We start from the raw sequence: 11,292 nt of genomic DNA, 5'->3' as shown, positions 1-11,292 counted from the left end.
ACTTCTTTCTTCTCTTTTGCCTTGAGGGAGCAACAGGAAGTGTTATGTTATGCATAGGGAAGATGAACACCAGACCTCGAAGTTCTTGCGTTATTTTTTTATTAACCGCCAACCATTTCAAAGGAGAGACAACCACTAGCACACCGCAGGATAATGTATTAGACAACACCATTCATAAATACAGTGTTTTCAACTCCTAGAAGAGTCAAGCAAATTTTTACGACAATGTTTTCGATTTGCCGTTGTATAGTGTTGCCATCCCCTTACCTGACACCCAAAGCACCAACACAGTTTGTGGAAGTGGGAGAGCAGGCTAAGCTACCTAAGAGGGCTGGCCGCTAAACAGCACTGGCTGACCGTAAAAACAAGGAAGCAACACTGTCACCGCAACACTGTCACGTTCACGATTCTGCGGCGCCTTAAAAAGACACTTTCGTCACCACACAGCTGTTTTGAGCGCAGTTTAAAACTCAAGTTTGTGCTGTGGATCACCTCTCATGTTTTTAAGTGGGCGGAGTCTCAAGTGAAGCTCGCCGTACGGACCATTAGCTGCAGCATTTCATCCAATGCATAAGTGGGATTGTGTCACTCTGCCTTGCTGGAACTACGCTTGGTTTGAATTGCACTTTGCGGTTCTTCCCGGGGCATACTGTCGCACATTGTTATAAAATGATTTCAGAATACGACGAAGTGTGTCGATGTATCTCAATGGACACGTTTTGACAATATTGCCATTGCACTTTCAGTGGAGCTAGCAATCAGCAGCCTATAAGTGAACTGGATAGAAGTAGCCTAGTCGACGTGCATGCTACATTTAACAAGAATGGAGAGTAAAGTTCCTAGTAGATTTGGAAATGATAGCTGCAAGAGCTCGTCGGGGTCCGAAACATTATCTGAAGGGGAAATTAAGGCTATTGGGAACCCTTCGGTATGTGGACATATCGACGATTTTAGTCAAAACTCTTCAGACAGCGAAACGCAAACGGAAAGAAAGAGAGAGGGAAAGAGCGAGACGGAGGACAGCACGGAGGAAGGGGAAGCAGGGAGTGAAGAACATCGAGATTATGCTGAGGAAGACGAGGACGAACTGGTAAAACCCCTGCAACTATTAATCTTTCATGTATGATTTCAACGCCACACCAGATTCCCTTGAATCCGGGTGCAGTTGGACAGGTGTGCGCCGTTGTTTTCCCCGCTGCGACGTTCAACATTCATTCATAACAATCTAGTGAGACGCTGAGATCTTACTTTTGTAATTAAAAGCGAAATCGTAGATATGCATTGTGACATTTCTCCCATCTGCTCAGCCGTTCACTTAAATGTGGGGTTTTATGCTGTTGTTTTGCCGGAGAGCTTACTACCGCAGTGTTATCACCTGTGAATTAGACACGTGAGGTTGTCCTGTTGGAGTTTACAAGTCTGTGATTGCCTATTGCCTACCTTATGCATTGCAGTGTGTGCGGATAAGATTTTTTAAATACAGATTTGAAATACAATGCGGCTCGAAGAAAAAAATAATTACTGAGACAATTGGTTTCGGTTTAAGTAGAATGCACAAACACGGTCACATTTTACTGGCTACCGCGACAATTTAGTATTTTCACAGATTATCGCCTGGGCTCTAATTCGGATTAAATTATTGTGGTAATTTTGGTTATTCTGAATTGGTGAATCAGAATCGTGATATATTATTGTTAATCCTACGAATAAGTAGGCTAGCCTAATCGAATATGAACCCTGTGCATTTTGAATAGTGACGCTATTTGTTTTGCAACCTAGAGCAAATATCGCCCTTCATAAACTCTCAACTTTAATAGCAGGAAAACGTTTTATTATCCTCTCAAATTAATTGGGATAGTTGTGGTTTCTCTAGCGAATTCGCCTCAGACAGTGCACATTAACTGCCCGGGAGGTAGCCTTCATAGAAGGTGACGCACGTGTAAATCCATCTGTCAGCGTCTGAATAGTAGGCTATTCCCTGGACAGCCCTGGCAATATGCTGTAATATTTTTCAACATCGTAGCAAACGTTTATAAATACAATTCAGTGCCTAATTTTAAACTGCAACATCTAATTGACCAAATTAAATCTACGACAATAAACAAGGCTTTAGCTACTCTAATACCGTTGAGTTTGCAGTAGGTCTATTAATGATTTGTCTTGAACATTTTTTGTCTGAAATTGTAACCCATACAAGAGCACGGGATTAATATTCTTGCGTTTTGGGAAAAAGACATCATGTCGGTCAACATATTTTCAGTTTTTCATGTCTTTGTTCGAGTGGATCCTTGTCTTTGTGGGCCATCTCAAATAATACTGAAGAAGTGTACTGAAGGTGTGGCTACATATGAGTTCACCTGTGTCATACACGACCTAATTACTTAGGCCTACTTGTTCATTTGAGTAATGGAACTTATTGTACTACGGTATCGATTTACATTAAAGCAAAGAAAACAAAAGACGGTGCTCCGGAGAACCTGAACGGTAATACAGTGAAACATACACTGACTGCTGACTGAATAACTTGCATCTTTCTAGTCCAGTTGTCTGGTTCTCTGAGGTTGATATATTAGACTGGATCCTCTTCATGGTAAACCTTGTCAGATCAGATTTACACGTTCAGGCTGATTGGGACAAAGTGTCAATTACCCTACTTTAAGGCAAAAGGCCTAATCTTAGACTACCCTAGCACGGTGTTAATCCCTGTCTTTCAAACCATCAGGCTCCTAGTCGGCATATTTTTGATTGACTGCTTGCCAAATGTAGCTGCCAGACCTGATCTTCCGGTCATAATTGCTGCACCCCACCCCATGTCTGGTGGCTGGGAATAGAAGTCACCCAAGCCTATAAAAATAAAGAAGTGCAGCCCTGGTCTAAGGGTTAAGTCATTGGCCCACTTTAATTAGAGGAAGAAGAGGCACTGGCAGTGGCACCTTATCAGAGTGTTTATTTATATAATGTATTTACGCACACAAATCTTTACCGCCTTACAGTAGGACTTCACCTTGTAGTCTTACAGAACTGTATTAGCTTGCTGTAATTAAGATCACAGACCATAGCTGGATCACAGATACTTGTTTTTCTTTTTCTAGCTATGTCAGTTAAGTTAGGAATGCACCTTCTCCATGTCACGGAGGGATAGGTCCCTTCAGTTCATCATTGATATATTTTTGGTAGTATTGGCTTTGATGCCTAACAATATGTTATGTCTGGCAGTGTGCACATGCTGTGGGATCTCCATCCACTGTCTTCACCTGACAATATAGCCCAAGCATGCAAATGGTATTACAGTAGCTTTTTGTGTATGTGGTGGTGGGTGTATGAAATAAAATAATATTTTATGAGAATAATTTTGTACCTTGGAAGAAATGGTTTTGTACTGTGCTAATTAGCCTGAAGAACTGAAAATCCATTGCCAAAGGTGGTACTGGAGGTTTTTGGGTACAGGCCTGCTAGAAATTACCTTTTTAAAACTGATTTGTCTCATAACAGCAAGCATACAATTTTGCTATTTAGTAATTTAGCAGATGCCTTCAGTGAAAGCGGGTTACAAAAGTTTATTTCACATGGTAAGCAAGCACCATAATCATAAGGGACCACAGCTTTTCTTACTTTGGACCATGCAGTATTATATGCAGATGGAACTTAGCCATACATTTTGGAGTTATGAAATGGACAGTCAAAGGTTTTAGTCTTTGTTGCCTACTGTGGTTGCACCTCAGTAAAGTGGTCAATGTTAGTTTAACTCTAAAATAGCTTATGAGACCAACAAGGATAAAATGCTCTCTGTCTGGGTAAATTCTACTGTTGATTTAATACTGAGCATTGTACAATCAGTCCTTGGTATTTTGGAGACATGCAAAGAAGTGAAGCCAGCTCAAGCCTACTTACAGTGGCATTGTGGGTTCCTGCAAAGTAGCAAGATGATTCTCCCCGGGCATTCTGGTGCCATCTATGGGACTTGAACATTTAATCTGTGATCTACCAATATTCCTCATGTTGCTTATAAGGTTTTTCCAGGTCATCGCTCAGACCTCTTTGTTTGCATATGTAAAGCATTGCGGATTTAGTTTTGCATGGCTTTAAGTCAGTTTGAGACTGTATAAAAGGAGAAGGCCACATATCATCTCATGGTTAAATTCAGGCGGATATATGTTTGTTTTAGCGTTTGTGGCAGCAGAACCTCTATGAGAAAATGGGGCTTTCCAAATGCAGACTGGATCCTTTGAGTCTCGGCTGTTTCATGCTTTGGCTGTGACTGGGAGTGTACATTGGGTGGGAACAGTTTTCTGTGTTCCATCAGAGGTAGAGTTGGTTGGAGATGGTCTGCTGTCATCTGGGAGAGATGCTTCTTTCTACCAATCAGAATTTCCTCTCTCCTGTTTGCTGTATAGAGTGTAGTATAAAGATTTAAGACAAGAAGTGGAAAGTCCAGGGGTCAGGAAGTAAAAGTCCTGCCATGTGTTTTTTCCACCTATGAACTCAGCCAGCTGATTTCCCAAATTAGTTCTACCTACTGGCTGAAGAATTGTACTAATGAGAAAATCCAGGTGATTGTGATAAAATACTGGGCATGACTTTCACTTACTGAACTTGGATTTTTCACCTCTGCTTACAACAGTTCAGGCTACAGCAAAAGGAGACATAGGAATTTATTTTTTAGGTTTTCAAATTCATAAAAGATAGATAATCTTTAGATTGTAGACAATCTAAGAAAAACCTAGATGGGCTGAATAGCCTGTGCTCATCTTATGTTCTTGCATGTTGTGTGTCCTGTAGTGATTAAATTAGTAGCTGGCCCACAGGTGAGTGTATTGTCTTTTGTCTTAATTCTAAAGGAGAAGAACCATAATGGTGAAAAATATGACATTTAGAGTTTCTGAACAAAGCCTCTGTGACTTGATTCCGTATGTGTTTTGTGCTCTCTGTTGCCTGTTCAAAGATTCAGCACCTGTCTGATCATTAAAACAGATCTTGGCTGCCCCTTTTGGGTACTGGCCTGTTTTTCCTCTGTATGGTATACTTGCTATGTTTATTTGATGAGGTGTACATTGGTCAGCTCTGCATGACTCTGTGCGCTCACATTCAGAAAGTCCCTGACTGACACTGAGATAAGCTACTTAGCCTACCAGGCTGCTGCAAATGCACAAGGGGACAGAGCTCTTGGAATGCGCCACCCATTTTAATTGGTCTGTGGTGTATTAATTAGGAACCTGTTCTATATTGTTTTATGCATAAAATAGGAAAAAACTCATTTCAGCTTTAAATTCCCTTGCGGTATGCACAATTGTTCTGAAAAATCCATGCTTTGCATTAGCAAAAGCTTAAAAATTCCCATCCACAAAAACATCACATTAGGCTACATTTAGCGGTCTTATCCAGAGCAACTTTTGCATCTTAAATTGGCCAACAGTGTGATATAATGGTTAGGGAACTGGGCTTGCAACTACATCATTGGTGCATATGATCCTTTCTTTAATTCGATTGCTGAGGCATTTTCTTAATGAGAGCAGAGTGAAGGCTATGGCATAGGAAAAGGAAATGGCTAAATCTTAAATGTCGGCAGTGTTGTGTAGGTCACAAACCTGTGAGTGCTGTCGCCAATGTCCTTGAATATGGAGGTGCGATTGTGTGGTTTCTGAGTAGAAAAGAGTAGATAGAATGAGATTAAGACAAATGACTATGGTTTCTGTTGTCACATCATCTTAGATGTTAGTTGAAAGTTGGGATGAAAACTGTTTGCATGGTCACAAATACTTTCTAAATCTTAATCTCAGTCCTCTTTGCCCTCATTTTATTGGTGGTTTTGCACCTGTATTATTTTATTCTGCCCACATTTCTTTCTTGCCTACGGGATTTTCCACATTCTTTGTGGGAACCTTTGGCTGTTTTCCAGCTGTCAGTAGTTTGTCTTACAGTTTTAATTTAATGTTCACATCTAGTCATAACCTTACATTCATTTTAAGTTGTCTGGATAAAAGTTAAGTGCTTAACACAATGAATATAGGAAACATGTTTTACTGAACCTGTCAGTCACACACGTCTCTTTTTAATAAAATAATCTTTCTGTTTTGTACACCCTTGTGCACTTATTTAATATTCCCTTGCCTGGATGCCCACATACTAAGTACAAATCAAGTAATGAACAAAGCCAACAAAAAGTACACAATAAGTGTCTAAATGGTTCCAGCTAAATATTTATTTTCTGAATTGCATGGGTATCTTATCTCATAGAACAGCTAAAGGTGTTGTTCTAAAACCCTTAAAGAAGAAATTCCAGGCCTTGATTTGTTCTGTGAGCTGTCAGATCACAGATTCACCATGTGCTGTACAGGTGAACTTGGTTAATCACCCTTGCTTATAGTTTTAAGTTGGCTTTAAAGCATGCCACATAAAAGCACACTTGACCAAGGTCCCTGCGCTAACCTAGCTGTGCTATTATCATAACATTCTGAAAGGGCATTAGGATTTTTGTTGTCTGAAGACAGTGAAACTAGTCACATTTGTTTCTTAGATAATCGTAATGCTGCCTCAGTCACCATTACAAGAGCCAGTTATGGTACTTTTTGAGTTTTGGCACAGCCACCTACACCCTAGGATCTTAACTTTCAGAACCTTACCTACTCTTCCCACTGAAGTAAAAAATGAACCCAGATATCCACTAGGATTTTTACTTTGGAGGACACTCATTTTCTTCAGCAGACAATCCAAGGTTGTCTTTAATCTTCTTGAATTTACTTTCGTACATGCAGAGATGTTGATGCACTTCATCTGTTGTTTTTCTGAATGTTTTATAACACTTTGGCAAGCCAATCCATATCTCATTGTTACAGTAGAACATCTTACTCAGTTCTATCCTCTCACTCTCACAGGAAAAGCAGCCAATTGCTGACAATTTCAACTGTTTTTTTTTCTGCAGCCAAAAATCTTTCTTTTTTATTGTAGATCAATGACCTCACTCTGTTTTTGCTTCAAACGCCCAACCCACCCCCCCCCTCCTTACTGTGGCCAATCAGAACTGTAAAAGACCACTATATAAATAACCAGCCATGTATTTTAACTGGGCGTCCGGGCTAGCAAAGGGGATGTCCCGTGTTAGTGAATGGCTTATTCGTTAAGAAGATTAACTTCTAATCTGATTGAAACTCCTCTTACTTCAGTGGTGGGCGATGTCATCAGAGGATTGTTTAATTTCTACCAATTTTCCATTCCTGCACAGTTCTCTTTTGTCTTTGAGGGTCGTAGAAAGCTTATTTATGATAGTGGGGGCCACCTGAGACAGGTAGCCATGCCACTTCACCGGAATACTACTGTCCCTGTATGTGGGCCTGCTGATGGCCACAAGGTAAGAAATGGTTTCCAGAGCAGGCAGGGTGATTGATTCTTGGTGCAACGTGACATAAGTCTCATCAAGGCATCAGGCAAAGAACAGTCTGCTTTTTGTTTCTGTTTTCATAACAATGATGGGATGATAATTTTTAGTTTAAATAAAAAAAAAAAATAACGATACGTGAAGATGTTGTTAATTAACGACATGTAATCTAATCTCAGTTTTGACATCACCTGTTTTCGGTTTTTGACATTAGCTGTGTGCGGTTTCTAATTTCTGTATGAAAACAGTAGGAACATGGAAACAATATTTTTGAAATGTTTTTATCTGGCGCCATTACAGAACAGAATTACGCAATGGTGCACTTTACAAAGCGGTTGCATGAATGGAAATCTGAGTTTGAGTGCTAGAGCCTAATGTGTGCTTATGAATTGAGAACTGAGACTCATAACAATTCAATCATTTTGACTGTTATCTAAAAGCTTTGCATTAATGTTTCCAGCCGCCCCTGTTAAATGGTAAGGGATGAGTAATTACCTGATGTAGATCTTATATTTGATGTTGAACTTGGGGTGCTGATTGCGCCTATTTTTGTTTTGTTTTTTGCAAATGGTGTTTAAGCAGTGCATTGATTTTTGCGTTACAGTACTTCTGTGCTGCATTTTTTGTAATCTTGATGTGCAGTAACCCAATACTATTTTACAACTTTTAAAATTTTTTTTACAATTTATATTACTGAATATCAATCTCTAATTTGATCTTGCGCCTACCTCTTTGTGGCTTACGTGTGAAAGGCAGAGTGGAGGTGACAGTGACTTCTCTGAAATGAAGCAGCACTCACAGGAACCTGCCTTGTAGGTTGAAAATGGAAAATAAATTCTAGTTGTGTAAACCCAGAGAGGCGGTAGAAAGCTGTTTTGCCAGCACCACGGCTGTCAGCATGACTTTGCTCAGGTAACTCCGCCTTCCCTGCGGTGGCAAAGATAGACAAGTCAACGAGAGAAAACCTGTGGCCTAATGAGCATTCCTTTCATTTTCTTTTTTATTTCTTCACAGGTTCAAAGTGAAAAACTGTAGACTTCATTCCGCAGCCTAGTGGTAGTATTCACTGGGGCTGCAGCAGTCCTGTTAATGTTGGAGATTAGCAGAGGCAGACGAAGGTGAAACTCTTAAGTGCGGTGAACATCCTGGCAGATGCATGTCCTGGTTGTCCAGGGAAATGTGTCCTGGCCTCCCAGCCCTGAATTAAGGCACCATGCCAAATCACAAATACCAAGCTTTCTGCATTGCTGCTCATCTCAGATTAATAAATCTCTTTATGGTCCCGAGGGCAATGGACTGTTTATAATGAGGTAAAGGTCTCAGAATGGCAGACAGGGAAAGTATTTCAGAAGTTTAAACACTCTTTTTATTAGTTTACATTGGCTTTCCTTGGTTCTTTCCCCTGTTATTTACAGTCCTTAGATGGCTTTGATGCCATGCACTAAAATTATGCTTCACATGGAATACAGTTGGATGCTGTTCATTTGACCCATGTGTATATGAGAAACAGTAACAGCTTGTTATTTTTTTGTGAATATGAAGCATAAGTAAACCTTAGATAAGGGTAAAAATGTACTTTCATTTTTCTGGACCAAACTCCAGGCTTTGATTGTTTTCCACTACAAACAAACCGGTTTTCCTAACAACAAATTTGGTTTTGAACTGTGAAGAAATATGGCAGTTTATATCCAAAAACATTTTGCATTAACACAGGAAGCTTTGTCACCCCGTAGAGAATATCAGAGCAGAGGGTTCAGAGCCTGCTGTGGACCTTATGGCCAGAATATCTATTCCCTTCTGTCTCTTCAATGTGCTAGCCTGTACTTACAGTGAACACAAAGCTAACAGCTAAGGCCAAGGTTGCTTCTGTTATGAGTTCAGAAGGCTGAGGGATATTAGCTGGAGAATTTGTGCCTTATTTTTGTTGTGTGCCTGAACTCTGCTGTTTGGGTTCACGGTAAACATCCCAGTTCTCTTAGGAGCCTTGCTGGATTTTGGTGGGAAGAGGGTGTTTGAGGGCGTCAAGTCAAACAGATGTTGGATAATGAAGTCATGGGGAACTCGAGCGCATCACTTGAAGGACCCTATGAGAAGCGAGTGCTCTAGCATTCCACAGCATCTGCAGGGAACTGAGCAGGCCCAAGTCTGTCAGAGGTGGATTCTGTTCCCATGTCTGCCCCCCCCCCTCCCCACAGCATTATTAATGGGCTCTTTTTGCCTTGCCATTTTGTACAGTTCTCATCGAAGAGGCTCTCGTTGATATAATATCATCTCTCTGCCTCATGCCAAAGGTCATTATGGGTGCATTTTTATTTTATTCTGATGCTTCGCAAGCCAGATTTTCATCTCAGTTCACCAGTTTTCTTTTTCCACTATTTGTCGTACCTATCATCTATTGTAGACCCTATGCAGTTCCGTTCTTTCAGCATTGACAACTCAGGCATGTTTGCTATTCAGGCTTTCAGGAAAGTACATATTCAAGTATAAGTTCATAAACCTATAGATGGATAGACTTGGGCTTATGAAGGTATTGTTTCCAATTTTCCATGCATGCCGTGTTCTGCTGTTTCATGAAAGACCCATGCAAGTCATCACTGAAATATTGGGTCTTGTTATGTATTTCTAATTCATCCGGCTGTGGCTCCCTCCTGGTGTGACCTATTCTGACAGCTCTAAGAAAAGAACACGGTGGCGCTCATCTCTTGCTCTAACCTTGAACCTTTCTGACCCTCTGACCCAGCTTTTACACACTGTACCACTGTGTCTGCTAAACCGTGTGATCTGTGTCCTAAATGCAGTGAGCTGTAAGCTGTTTAACCTTTTAAGGTGTAAGATCACAAATATTCTTAGCTGAACATTCTAATGTTGATGTAATAATTACTACCGGTCATCGAAAGCAATGGAGTTCTAGAACACTGACTTCGAATCTAGCAAAACCATTCCAAAAACCTTGTCTTCAAAGGGTTATTATGGCCATTGATTCATTTTCCATTCCGGGTTGTACTGCTTTACATGAACGATGTCATACCTGTTATGTCATAATAAGTTTGTGTGTCAATAAATGTAAATAAGAGTGTATCCTTACATTGTGAATGGTTTAGAAATAATAAAGGATTTATGTTGTGCAATATCTGGTTGGAAAAGGAATAAATATGTTTAAATCTCTTTGCGGTTTTCAACCTGTCGTCAGTACTAGAAATCAACTGGAAGTGTAGCCTACTACTATTTCCTACCAATATATAATCTCTGTATATAGTAAAACTATAGGCCTAATAAGGGTCAGGTTTTTGAATTTTCATTTATATACAGTTTTGGCTGTTCTGATTCTAAATCCTCTATAAAATTCATTTGTTTACAAGCAGTATATCAGAAATAATTTTTCTTTAATAACGAAGGGGATGAGCTTAAATCCTATGTTTTTCTGGTTGATTTCATATGGAATGACCTAGCTACCTACGTGCTTTTGGGTTTCATTTTTTTGCAGTATAACCTAATCAGGTGTCTTCCGACAGAAGAACAGACTAACACTGAGGGGAAAAATGCATCTCCCTTGACCGACATACTCAAAGATTTCCATTTCAAGGTTCACACCATCTTTCATCTTATCTACCCGGTTAGAAGTGAAGGTCTATGTAGGAAGGTTTCATTTATTTTTGGTCTCTAGCAAACATTTCTTCACATGAAGAAATTCATAGCCAGTGAATTTGAAGCCTACCACATTGAACTATCCAGGAGGGTATTTGCTTTCAGGAAACCAGGGATGGGATTCAGTTCAATAGCACTGCGTACTAAATATGTATTACGAGAAAGCTGTAGTATACACAAAGCTGTAGTATACACAAAGAGCCACTCTGGAGAGCACAGGCCTGAGCCACCCCAGCTGCCCAAAAATCTAGTATTAAAAATGTAAAATCTAATCT

At 40.1% G+C, this 11,292-nt stretch overlaps 1 protein-coding gene across 7 annotated transcripts in view; it reads left to right on the top strand.

The window, feature by feature from the left end:
- Positions 1-522: 522 nt before the first annotated feature.
- The window catches only part of mast4 (microtubule associated serine/threonine kinase family member 4), a 148,767-nt gene continuing 137,997 nt past the window's right edge, over positions 523-11,292 (top strand). For 4 of the 7 annotated variants that reach the window (XM_064308659.1, XM_064308650.1, XM_064308648.1 and 1 more), the window contains exon 1: positions 526-1,090. In XM_064308659.1, the coding sequence (XP_064164729.1) occupies positions 806-1,090 (285 nt within the window). In that variant the 5' untranslated portion in view covers positions 526-805. Of the gene's footprint in view, positions 1,091-11,292 lie in introns of all 7 variants that reach the window. The other 3 variants (XM_064308658.1, XM_064308657.1, XM_064308649.1) reach the window with 3 other exon arrangements.

Source organism: Anguilla rostrata, chromosome 14 (assembly GCF_018555375.3).
Source record: "Anguilla rostrata isolate EN2019 chromosome 14, ASM1855537v3, whole genome shotgun sequence".
In the NCBI taxonomy this organism is placed as follows: Eukaryota; Metazoa; Chordata; class Actinopteri; order Anguilliformes; family Anguillidae; genus Anguilla; species Anguilla rostrata.
This window is presented reverse-complemented; position numbering and strand designations above follow the sequence as displayed.